At 39.8% G+C, this 13,167-nt stretch overlaps 1 protein-coding gene across 3 annotated transcripts in view; it reads left to right on the top strand.

The window, feature by feature from the left end:
* Positions 1-13,167, top strand: part of trioa (trio Rho guanine nucleotide exchange factor a) — a 70,439-nt gene that overhangs the window by 22,889 nt on the left and 34,383 nt on the right. For 2 of the 3 annotated variants that reach the window (XM_079484010.1, XM_079484011.1), the window contains exons 3-5: positions 2,199-2,273; positions 4,995-5,109; positions 10,089-10,281. In XM_079484010.1, the coding sequence (XP_079340136.1) occupies positions 2,199-2,273; positions 4,995-5,109; positions 10,089-10,281 (383 nt within the window). Of the gene's footprint in view, positions 1-2,198; positions 2,274-4,994; positions 5,110-9,746; positions 9,857-10,088; positions 10,282-13,167 lie in introns of those variants that run through there. The other variant, XM_079484012.1, reaches the window with a different exon arrangement.

Genomic DNA, 13,167 nt, shown 5'->3' on the forward strand with positions numbered 1-13,167 from the left:
CAAATTGTAATGTCTCTATTTGTGAAGTGGTTTGTTGTGTTATTGTGGTTTGGTGGTTGAAATGATGGATTCTAAAAGTTTGTAAAGTATCCTGTTACCCTGCATGCAAGGCTTTAAGAGACAGCGGAATGGCTTTGAAATGAGATTAATTTTGGTGGAAGATAATATTGCAAGCGGTCATTTCGGTTGAGAGAAGCTTCGGATGTGAGATGGGGGTCATTACGTTGTCTTCTGTCTTTGGTGACAAAATAAGTGGATGAGCAAATAAGCAAAATCTTAATGTGATGAAATTACATGATTAGCCTTGAAGACAGCCCAATTTACACCCGGAAAAAGTGGCTTGTGTGAATTGTGTGCCCTTTTAAAAACTCTATTTTGGGAATAAAGCTAAATCAGAAGTTCCTTTGGGGGATTTGGGGTATGTCCTTAATATTAATAATCATTTATTATAAAATGCAAGATTCATTTAGATTATGCTACCCATTTGTTTCATGACATGTACAGCTAGTGGCGCTGAGACACCACAGGGAGGACTTATCTCTCTCTCTCTCTCTCTCTCTCTCTCTCTCTCTCTCTCTCTCTCTCTCTCTCTCTCTCTCTCTCTCTCAGCTGTGTGTGTAGGAGGGATTGGGCTCAATCTCCTATATTTCATGCTCAATTTGCAGCACTGGGATAGAGGGAGGGTAGGAGTGAAATTAGATGGCATGTCTGAACTGAGCCATCCATGTCCATAAGGCCTCAGTAGTGAAAGTCGTAGCTCTGTGCCATACCAGAGTCATCCAGACCTTTCCGTCACGGAAACTGATGCTAGAAACCTTGAGTTGTGTTGTTTTGTAGAATGTTAAAGACTATATCCATCTTTGTTGCTCTGACAGATGCACGGTCTGCTGGTTATGCATGACTAACCAGTGCATAACCTCATCAAACCTGTGAATCATAAAAACAAACACTTGAACAGAAGTGATGGTTCTTCCAGGTTGCTGCTGATCTCATGCAAAACGCTTGAAAGAGGTCCAACCCTAGAGGCGATATGAACACACGCCAACAACAACTGAGTTGTGTATAGACTGGCTTTACTTTTCAGTAATATCACAGAAATATAAACATGAAAAATATTCTATCATATGTTAATATATGTTAATATGGTTTTAATTTGTTTATTAGAGTTATTTGTGTTTTTCCCACTTTTAGAGTTTAAGTACCAAAGATAAAGTAATTGAAATGAGGGATGCAACGATATATCGGCCAATAATCCAGGGCTCCAGACCGCGTGACTAAAACGGTCACAAATTTGCGACCAAATATATTCCTTAGTTATTTGACGTGATCTTTGCATTGTGTTGTGAACAAACAAAAATCAACACAGGCTAATAACGTATTAACCCAACCACCTTTTTTTCTTTAAACTCTATATATTATATAAACCCTATGCATTTTATTGTTTAGTCTTGACATGGACCTTTTCTGATGGTTTAAATAAATTCAGAATACAAATTTGGTCTTGTGTATTCAGATTTGAAACATTCGTTTTAGCATCAATCCATAACAAAGCTTCACTGCCTCTTTTTAAATGAGCAGAACCAAATCTGCTATCAACGTTTACACATATTCATATTTGTGGACAAATGTAAACGCATACTATTCCGTGGAATTCTGCAGATTTTTATTAAATTTTAGTGCAGAATTGCTTATGACGAAAAACAACTTGAAAAAACTTTGTGAACAAAACCTATGAGAGGGAAGATGTACACACAACAGGATAACTAAACGTACGTCATTTAAAAATGTAAGTTCATGTTAGGTGACAATAGGTTTCCTCAATTGGAGCCAATGGCCATTTTTTGTCTGGATCCCTGAGTCAGTATCGTTTGATTTAAGCAAATTTCACACTATTGAATGTGTATACTCTGTATATAGAAAATGTTAAAAAACAGCACCAGTTTGATGTTCAGTATTGGTAGTCATTATATGAAAAATTACATTTAGAAAGTTAAGAAAAGTTAATTTAATCTTCAGAATCCGCATCGGCAGATCGATATCAGTGGAGAAATGTAGTATCGGCGCAAATCTAGAAGGAATCAAATTCACTTTGGCCACATGCCCACTACAGCTCAATCTGTTTGTATGCTACCTGCTACTCCTCTATGATATTCTTGCGTGTCTTCTAACTTCTATTCCCCTCTTGTTTTGTTTTTCAGGATTTCGCCGAAATGAAGAGATGAAAGCGATGGAAGTTTTGCCCATTCTAAAGGATAAAGTGGCCTTCTTATCAGGTGTGTTGTCAGGGCTGCCGTGGGCTTTTTGAGTGCCATAATTTATCATAGGTCACTTAAGACGCTCTTGAAAAACACACTTTGAAAGATGTGCATGTCGGCCCTTTTTAACAAACATTAAAAGACATGAACATAAATCAGCAAAGGTACGGCAAGAGGCTCATTACCTGCGTTTCGAAATTCATTGAGCCCCTGTGTGCTGCTGTCAAGCACATGAGTGAGAATTAATGGGATGATTAAATGGCTGCTCAGGACGGCAGCATAATAAATAGCAAGAATGAGCATCCTTAAGTACTCGCAGTAGAGAACAGCAGGTAGAGGAGCATGAATGTCTTTGTTTATTCAGAAAATACTGAATGCATACACAGAAATCCTTCTTTCCAGTCAATTCACTTTTTTAAATCAACAACGTCCACCTTAAATAGCTTTAACTGATTGTTTTTGTAACCTCCCATTAGATTTAAGTTTGTGCCTCATCCTTGCAGGACTCTAAAAGCCCAAAAGCTTTGCTTTTTCATTCCTGCTCAAGGACTTCCAGACTTTCTATGAAATGAATCAGAAAGACAGACTGCATCTATATTGGGATGAGTAACCGTCATACCCATGTCCCATGATACAATAACAAGCATCAATTAATAGGAGTGCCGATGCTTTTAAAATGTTAAAACAAACCTGTGAAGCATGAAGTTGCTTAGTAATTTTATTTCTCCTTAAAGCCAGAGGATAAGATGGATTATCCCATTACATACACACTCCGTTAGTGAGATCCAGCACATTCGCTTTAGAAAATCCTCATGGATATTCTAGCCGTGGGCTGGGGTTGTTGTGCTTAAGAAGAGCTATTTTGCGCAACATGTATAAACTGTAGAAAACTATGAAGAGGAAGCTCATTGCCAAGAAACTCATTGATTTGTCGTTTCCTTTAGGGCCTGTGGGATCCGTTTGGTTTAGGGCTATATCCTATATCATTGATTCATTGTGATTAGATCTATAAGCAATCTTGACCAGTCCAGTTGTGTATTAGTGAATGTAAAGTTCTAGATCTGGCTTGCGACGGTTATTGTGTTATTCTATCCCCATCTATTCCTTCCTTTTTCAACTGCTTCTATATCCTGCAATGACACAAACAGGGATGTATATTTCTCAAGGTAAAGTGAGTACACTCATCTGAATGAAGAATTATGTTGTAAATTACTGCAGTCTTCAGCTCTTAATATAAGTGAAGTCGAGACATTTTTCTCAGCACTCATGGACTGAACATTTTCCCAGGCATACAGTAAAAAGCTTATTTGTCTCACCACTTGAAAAGTGACAGGAGCTGAGTCATTCTGATTTATTACAAGGGCTGGTTTTGAAAGCAAATAATATGTAATATGAGTCTCCGTTACCTCACAGTTACTCACAAAGAGCATCTACGCTGCGATTCAGTATACTTTTGTGTATCGCTAAACTAAACTTTCATTTAACATTTCATAGAGTGAGGTTCACTGTATCCTAGTAATGATTGACAGCATTCTGTCAAGTGTTCCTAAATAGCATAACTTGTTAGGCATGGTGGCAGCAGTACCAGCATCATGGGTTTGAGTATATGGATTAATATATCTGCAATGGAAGGTATATCTCAAATGCACTATAAGTTGCTTTGGATAAGCGTCTTCCAAGTATATAAATGTACACATTGTGTGACTGTTGTCTAATGTGTAATATCTTATTACACATGTTTGACTGCTTGTTTCCTTATGGCTGTTTGTGACTCATTATAGACTTTAGACTACAGACTTTAGTCTTGTAGATGCAAGGGTGGCTTGATATATTGAATTACAGTTAAAGGCAGAATAGATGATTTGGTAAGATGTTAACTTTAGCCTGCTAGCACTGAAATCATGAGTTCACAACTCCTTGCGAATCGCGGTCCAAAGCAACGCCTCCTCCAAATCACATAAACACGCCCAAACCAGAAGCTTTTGGGTCAATTCCAATTAAATCATCTCTTATTCACCAGTGAGAACATGTTACAGGACAAAGTATATAATGGCGAAAACCACTAACGTAAACAACCGCTTTAAAATGGGATTAGTTGCAGCATAGTTCCCGTTAGACGCTGGGTAACGGTGTAATACATAAAGGTCTTTAAACTACATAAGCAACATAATCAAAACCCGTCAAAATCGAATCATAACATGTACATGTAACACAACTTTACCATGGCATCATCTTTGAGATCCTTGACTCCCGTTGTTGCTCCCTGTGTGGAAAAGCCGATTATAATCATGCCCGTCAACACCCCCTGTTTTGGCCAGGATTTTCCCATTTTTCACACCCATCTCCTGTGGAAACCTCCGGCACAAAATAGTGAACAGACCGAGCGGGAAGCCCCCGGAAGATACTGCGAACTGACTGTCAGGTATACCCTTGATCAGGGTCTTCCAACCACCAAAACTTTTCTGGACAGGATTGCCTACTCACCCCCTTTAATATACATTACAGTCATTTTATCCAAAGCAACTTGCAGCACATTCAAGATATGGATTTTATTAGATTTCTGAAGATTTTGGGCATTTCTCAACCAGGTTTTATTGTGATAACTGCATTAGGTTTATGGAGAATAGTTTAGACATTTTGTTTATTGGTATGTTTGCACACTTGCGCAGTGTGCGTAAAATGAGCGAACATATGAGCGTATGTCATATAATAATGTTTATTTTTCTGTTCTCTCTCCAGGGGGCAGGGACAAGCGCGGTGGTCCGGTTTTAACATTCCCATCACGAACCAACCACGACCGAATACGGCACGAGGATCTGCGCAGACTCATCGCCTACCTCGCCGGCATCCCCAGGTGCTTGCTTGCTTACCATTTAACCTGATCAGACCCCACCCACCAGTCCCCAACCCCTTTTACTCAACAAATCACAAGTATTTGATGTTTTTGTTTTTTCAAAGTTGCCCAGATTACTTTTCAAGTTCTGGGCTTTCTGTTTTCATGAGGTGCCACCTGGGATGTTTTTTAAACAGAATTGAAGGAGTTTCATGCACGCTTGGCTGTTCTTCTTTCACTTGGGTCCAACAATCCATTTTTAATTAAAAGTTTTGTAAAGAAATGCAAAAAGGGGCAGGATTTATATGTGCCTTAAAGTAAATTTCAATAGATACTTAAATACAGATTTGAGTGTTTGTGTTGTTATTTTATATAACACCAAATGTATCTTTTCACAGTTTATTTAGCATACTCAGACATTAAATTACAAGGTCTACATAGCATCTGATTAAAGACATTTGTCTTATTTTAATTTAGAAATAAAATATTTAATTGTATCATTAACATTACATTTGTTTTGGGTCTTGTACATGTGCTCACTATCCAACAGCTCACCACACGATGCTCGGTTCTCCTCATTGATCTATAATTTACCTGCAAACTACTGATATTGCGTCTTTACCTTTAAGTTTTGTTGTACTTGAGGCGGTCAGGTCGGCTTTCCGGTTAAGTTCCCCTGAAAACAGATGTGTCGAGCGGGCATGCTCTCTAAACACATTTGTTTGTGCTGTGTTTAGGGTCCATTAGCTGGAGTATGAGTACGGTTGCTCATGTACAGGGCAGCTGCAGAAAACACACTGTGATGTTTATTTGGGCTGCAACTTACCAAGCCAAGGAAACCTTTTTTTTGTGGCATGAAAAGTGAGATTTGTGTTATTCAAATGTAGCGAAGTACAGTAAAAGTTATCCAGAAAACATTCAACTGGAGTATAGTAGATACTCAAAAAGTGTCCTAAGGTACATGTAAATGTACTTCCTTACTTCCCACCTCTGAACTAAGTATTCCCCCAAAATCTGTGTTTTTAGCCACAAATTGCGTTTTGCTAATATAATATACAATTTTGTCATGCGCTGCACGGAGAGACATGTCTGACTTTAAACTGTGCAACTTGTGCCGCACGGAGAGACACGTCTGACTTTAAACTGTGCAACTTGTGCCGCACGGAGAGACACGTCTGACTTTAAACTGTGCAACTTGTGCCGCACGGAGAGACACGTCTGACTTTAAACTGTGCAACTTGTGCCGCACGGAGAGACACGTCTGACTTTAAACTGTGCAACTTGTGCCGCACGGAGAGACACGTCTGACTTTAAACTGTGCAACTTGTGCCGCACGGAGAGACACGTCTGACTTTAAACTGTGCAACTTGTGCCGCACGGAGAGACACGTCTGACTTTAAACTGTGCAACTTGTGCCGCACGGAGAGACACGTCTGACTTTAAACTGTGCAACTTGTGCCGCACGGAGAGACACGTCTGACTTTAAACTGTGCAACTTGTGCCGCACGGAGAGACACGTCTGACTTTAAACTGTGCAACTTGTGCCGCACGGAGAGACACGTCTGACTTTAAACTGTGCAACTTGTGCCGCACGGAGAGACACGTCTGACTTTAAACTGTGCAACTTGTGCCGCACGGAGAGACACGTCTGACTTTAAACTGTGCAACTTGTGCCGCACGGAGAGACACGTCTGACTTTAAACTGTGCAACTTGTGCCGCACGGAGAGACACGTCTGACTTTAAAACTGCGCACCTCGCGCTGCACGGAGACACATGTCTGACTTTAAACTGTGCAACTTGTGCCGCACGGAGAGACACGTCTGACTTTAAACTGTGCAACTTGTGCCGCACGGAGAGACACGTCTGACTTTAAACTGTGCAACTTGTGCCGCACGGAGAGACACGTCTGACTTTAAACTGTGCAACTTGTGCCGCACGGAGAGACACGTCTGACTTTAAACTGTGCAACTTGTGCCGCACGGAGAGACACGTCTGACTTTAAACTGTGCAACTTGTGCCGCACGGAGAGACACGTCTGACTTTAAACTGTGCAACTTGTGCCGCACGGAGAGACACGTCTGACTTTAAACTGTGCAACTTGTGCCGCACGGAGAGACACGTCTGACTTTAAACTGTGCAACTTGTGCCGCACGGAGAGACACGTCTGACTTTAAACTGTGCAACTTGTGCCGCACGGAGAGACACGTCTGACTTTAAACTGTGCAACTTGTGCCGCACGGAGAGACACGTCTGACTTTAAACTGTGCAACTTGTGCCGCACGGAGAGACACGTCTGACTTTAAACTGTGCAACTTGTGCCGCACGGAGAGACACGTCTGACTTTAAACTGTGCAACTTGTGCCGCACGGAGAGACACGTCTGACTTTAAACTGTGCAACTTGTGCCGCACGGAGAGACACGTCTGACTTTAAAACTGCGCACCTCGCGCTGCACGGAGACACATGTTTGACTTTAAAACTGCCAGGAGAGACGCATTCACAGAGAGACACATCTGACTTTAAAACAGCTCAGTTTTGTGCTGCACAGAGACAAATGCACGTAGAGACAAGTCTAAAATGGTAATATTAAAAAGGAAGACGTGCTTGATTTATAACTGTGCAGCTCGCAAGTGACGTCACAGACCAACTAATCGATAACTATTTTCATTATCGATTATTATCGACTAATTGTTGCAGCCCTAATGTTTATAGTGTTCTTATCCTTTAGTTCTTCTGAAAGACTGTAGAGCAGAGAACACCACAGCTGGCTGCTTTAAAACCATACTGTGTGTAGGATTGGGAATTGAGAGGATACTGATGAGTTTTATTGTCGGAGATTGTCTGCAATGGATGAAACACCATTGTTTTAAATACTTCTGTAATGCTTTGGTACTGCGCTGTTTTCACAGCAGGACATTAAACAGTTTCCAAAATTTTCCCTTTTCAGATGGGTTGCTTGAAATTGTGCAACGATAGTAATAAGATAACACATCTTTTGGTTGCACTTTATTTTGCTGTATGTGCATTTACAGTGCACATACAGAGAATTCTTGATAACAAAAAGAAGTTAATATGGTTTAGGTTCAGGGTACCTAGTATTTTCTAGGCATGTGACTATTGCGAAAGCTCTCTAGATGTAAGCTAATATCATGGTATTGTGTTGCGTTTAAAAATGACAATAGCACAATTTCATGTCACTGCTGTCCTTCTGAAACCTATTTACAAAAAAATGCCATAAACCATATATTATCGTTGCTAATAATAATTAAGACACAATGAAAACATGATTTTAGATTTTTTTAGTTATCTCATTTTGGAACCAAACTCATCATATATTAACAATATATATATATATAAGTATGTCTATATAGAGGCACTGCGATTACAATTAATGGTGAGGAATACATTGTTCAATATTGCCTCTGTAGTGAAGAAAGTCCTGCCTTCCAGTAAAAAGATCAAATGTACTGACGATTCGCTGGGGCAGGGCTATTGTGAGGCACTTGCCTTACCCTGAGGTTTCGAAAGGACAGTGTAAATATATATATATATATATATTCTTCTCATTATCAGTCTAAAGATAACTTATTTGGCTGGGAAGATTATTGGTATCTATCCATTATAGGTACACTTGTTCGTCAAGAACATGGGTTGGATAATATTCTGAATTTTGATTCATTGAGAGAATTAAGATTCTGTTATTTCCGAGAAATCATATTATCTAGAATTATTCACAGGATTTTGCATTGCCCACGGTAACAATATTGCGCAAATCAATTATCACGATAAACTTTATTCTTGAATACCGGCAGAAGTCTAGTAGTTACACTGTTTGAAAGCATGTACATGTAGGACAGGACTGTAAGCAAAGGGCTACACATCTTTTTATTGTATTATCCTATGACGTTTGCATGAAAAACGAATTTCTTTTGAATGAATCCAGACCTGAAAGCTTAAAACCTAAAAGAAATGTTGACAATAATTCTGTGAATTCCCATACAATTCCCATCCTTTCTTTCCACAGATTATTCATTTAGCAGATGCTTTTATCCATACGAAGCATCCCAAGCAATTTGTCATAGTGCGAATTCAGCAACTGCACTATGCCATTTTTAATACTACATGTTTCCTATCCAGTTACAATGCATTGAATTGTCTCACATGGGCTTTCTCATTTTATTTGAGGAAGCAGAAATTTAAATACGAGCGAAACAAGAAACGAGGTTGGTGGGAAGGCAGCGTGGGCATGATCAAGAAGAGCTCTTCCTCCTCATCATCATCCTCACCCTCACTCACAACTCTGTCCCCTGCACCCACACTGAAAGAGAGAACAAGATCAATCCTCTATAGACACATCCTCTAAAAAAGAAAACAAACACAGAAAGATGGTAGAGATATCTATCTTGATCAAGAAGAGAGGCATGCATCTTTAGAGATGGTGAGCAGGCAAGTGTGCAGAAAAGTGGGAGGGAGAGCGAGCAAGAGAGGGCGGGAGCGAGCGAGAGAGTGAGAAAGAGGAAAACAGTGTCGCAGTCAGACTGGCTGTGTGTTTGTCTGCGTGGATATGCACAGCTCGTCGTTCCAGGCGCGTCGTTCGGTCCGCTTTGGCGAAATTGGACAGACAGATGTTTCAATGAAAGCAGCTTGAGAGAGATTGTGGAATTCAGTGCAAACTACAGTGATTTGCTGCTTTGAGGAAGTGATACAATGCATTGAAAGTCTCGACCTCACTTGATGATGCTCTGTGTTTTGCGGCTGTGCTTTGTGGGTAAGCCCTGTTTTGGCGTTAGTTCTGTCGGCCACGTTTGTCATATTTGCATTGATCTTTTCACCGCAATCATTTTTCTTTAATTGCGTAGCTGCTTGTGTACTGTTGTATTCGTCCACAGCAGTTGTGCTGGTTTCTAATGGTGTCGTTCAGCTGGGAGGGATGCACCATGGATTACATAATGCAAAGAATATTAAAAAGCTCATATTTTGTTCTCTCTCTTGCTCCCCAGCGAGGACGTGTGCAAACATGGCTTCACAGTCATCGTGGACATGCGTGGCTCCAAGTGGGATTCCATTAAGCCTCTGCTGAAGATCCTACAGGAATCGTTTCCCTGCTGCATCCACGTCGCCCTCATCATCAAACCAGACAACTTCTGGCAAAAACAGAGGACCAACTTTGGTAGCTCCAAGTTTGAGTTCGAGGTAGGGATATGTTTTGATGTTTTGCTTGCAAGCGGTTGGAGTGTGTGTAGCTGTGGGTGGATATTGTGATCGTAAGGGGACTCACCCTCCATCACTGCATCGTACTCAGGGCTGGGTGATATTCAGTATGCATCCTTAAATTTATGTTTGCAGCATTTGCAGGAGCGTCATTTGGAACCTAAAGCACTGTTGACTAGCATCATTAAAATGTTTAATGTAAAACATTTATTTACTACATGAAATATTATTTTTATATGTAGGGCGGAATGGTAATAAACTGCAATTACCACCTGTAGTTCGCACCATATTATTTTTTGTACGTGAATGCAGAATTTAATAAACATTTTTGAATGATGACAGACACTTAACAGTTGAATTTGACATTTTTATGGATTTATTCAAACTGATATTTTGATCTTATTCACATCTTCTTAAAGATGCTCTTCAAGGCATAGTTAATCCAAAAATTCCGTCATCCTTTATTCATCCTCTTGTCATTTCAAACCTGTTTGACTTATCCGCAGAACACAAAAGATGATGTTTTGAAGAATGTTGGAAACCGAACCAGGGTGGTACCCATTGACTTACTGGTTAAGGTTACCAATATTCTTTAAAATATCTTCTGTGTTTTGCAGAAGGAAGAAAGTCATACAGGTTTGTAATGACAAGAGAGTGAGAAAATGCTTTTAAGTGATTGTTCACACAAATATTTAAAGATGTCTTTTTAAAGAAGTATTTTTTAAATATTTTAACATACCCGAGTTATGAGACATAGAAAGGAACCATAATGCAAATAAAAATTAAACGATAGAATAATTCCAATGCGTCATTTTATGTTGCTCTCAGGATCAATACACATTGAATATTTGATCTAACGTCCCACCCCGATTGCTTGTGGCTGTTCTCATCACCAACGGCTTATCCTTCTTCGCTGCATCATATCCAGTACTACTGTACACACTCTTCCGCAGTAATTCATTATTATATGCTGATTAATTCAATACAGTTATTAATCTTCCTAAGTGCTGATTTGTTGCAGTTCGAGATGAAACGGAGAGCGCACTTCTACAAGTGCTAACCAACTTACACATAATGACTTTTGTTGATAACATTTCAGTTTGTTGATTCCTAAATGTTTTTTTAATCGTATGAATTAATCAGCAGCTGGTTTGTCAGTGACATCAGATCTGCGTTTGTGTGTGTGCGTGTGTGTATGAAGGCAGCTCTGCTCATGTGGGAGTGTGTGTGTGTTGATGTTCTGTGTGTGTGGGAGGGAGGGAGGGAGGGATGGTGTGTGGTTGTAAATGTTGATGCAGCAGAAATGCTTTTGCCATATTTTTCCGCATTTCTCTCGGTTACAGATTGCGCTGTCATGCACGAGGTGTAACTTTATTTTCAGTAATAGAGCCGCGAAAGTTCCTCCTGATCTACTGCTGCTGTGGCTGCTGCTGCTGCTAGCCGGCGCTAGTTTTTATTTTAGGAGAAGGTGTGTGTGTGTGTGTAAGAGTGAGTTAGCGAGTGCCCATGGATCAATATTATTGCTCGTGTTACATTAGTCCATTAGGACTTTCTTCTGCAGAACACAAAAGAGGATTTTTTGAAACATGTTGTTAACCGGCAACCATTGACTTGCCGGCGCTGTCCGGTTACCAGCTTTCTTTAAAATACCTTCTATAGTGTTCTTTAGAAGAAAGACAGTCTAATAGGTTTGAAATGACAAGAGGGTGAGTAAATGATGACAAACTTTTTGGGGCAACTATCACTTAAAATTTTCAGCTTCCAAATAAAGGTAAAATATAAATCACATGACTGATTCTTCTGATGATTTGTCTGAAACTCATAATCACAGGAACTTCGACATGATGTGAATGCAACATTAGTTTTGATTACCAAACATTATGTCTAATTCATGTTAAATAATTTTTTTAACACCTACTGTATGGCTGAAATAATATAGCTTTCCCCCAGTGAAGGAGTTGAGGATTTCCCTTAAATCTTGACTTTTGATACAGTACATTGACCAAACACAGGTCATCATCAGCCCTTTAGCCCCGTTTTACAGTTTTGCTCACATTATATGTGGTATTCTGAGTGATTTTCTGTAGGAGGATCAGCACTCCCTACCATCTGGTGGTCCATGTAAGTCCAAACAAGTGTTTAACACAACACATGAAATGTTTCTGGTGGGCAGGGTCAAAGAATTTGTCATGGGAACGGCTGCAAGCTCTCATCTCGCCCACCGGTTACGACATGCCATATTTCTCATAATCACTGAACAACAAAGTATGAGCAGAAGGCAAAAAAAACAAATGCGTTATTAATAAAAAAAACATTATTTTTGTTACTGTTAATGGACTAATGGGCAGAATGCTCGTCCTGATGTGTGCTTGTGACAAACCGTGGATGCCTGTATGCCAGCTGGTCTTGAAATGATGAATAGCGATGGGCTGCGTTTACCTAGGCTTTACAAAAGAGATGCACACCTCCGCTCTTTGCTGTTCTCTCATGGCTAAAGCCCACCCGCTCACATTTGTTTTCCCGTCAGTTCATCTGTAGAAAGAATACCTCTGTTCTGTTGTGCTCTTGGATAAAGCATGTTAACCAAAATGGTCAATATTTGATATGAGCGGTCAAAACTAAATGGATTAATAGAGGTGTGAAAACTATTCTTTAAGAAATCTTAGGATAAAATTATTAAGTGAATTAAAATTTCTCCAAATATATGCTTTTGTGTAGGTCTACCAAACATGAGGTTTGGGCCACATAATGTTTATTTATGTTGTTGCCACCGAAACTGTATATACATTTAACATAAACACATTTTTACAGATTTCTAAATCCTCAATCTTGCTTCAGGTAGTTAAAACTTGACTGCTAGTTTGTGTT

This window comes from Barbatula barbatula (assembly GCF_947034865.1).
Source record: "Barbatula barbatula genome assembly, chromosome: 21".
Classification (NCBI taxonomy): domain Eukaryota; kingdom Metazoa; phylum Chordata; class Actinopteri; order Cypriniformes; family Nemacheilidae; genus Barbatula; species Barbatula barbatula.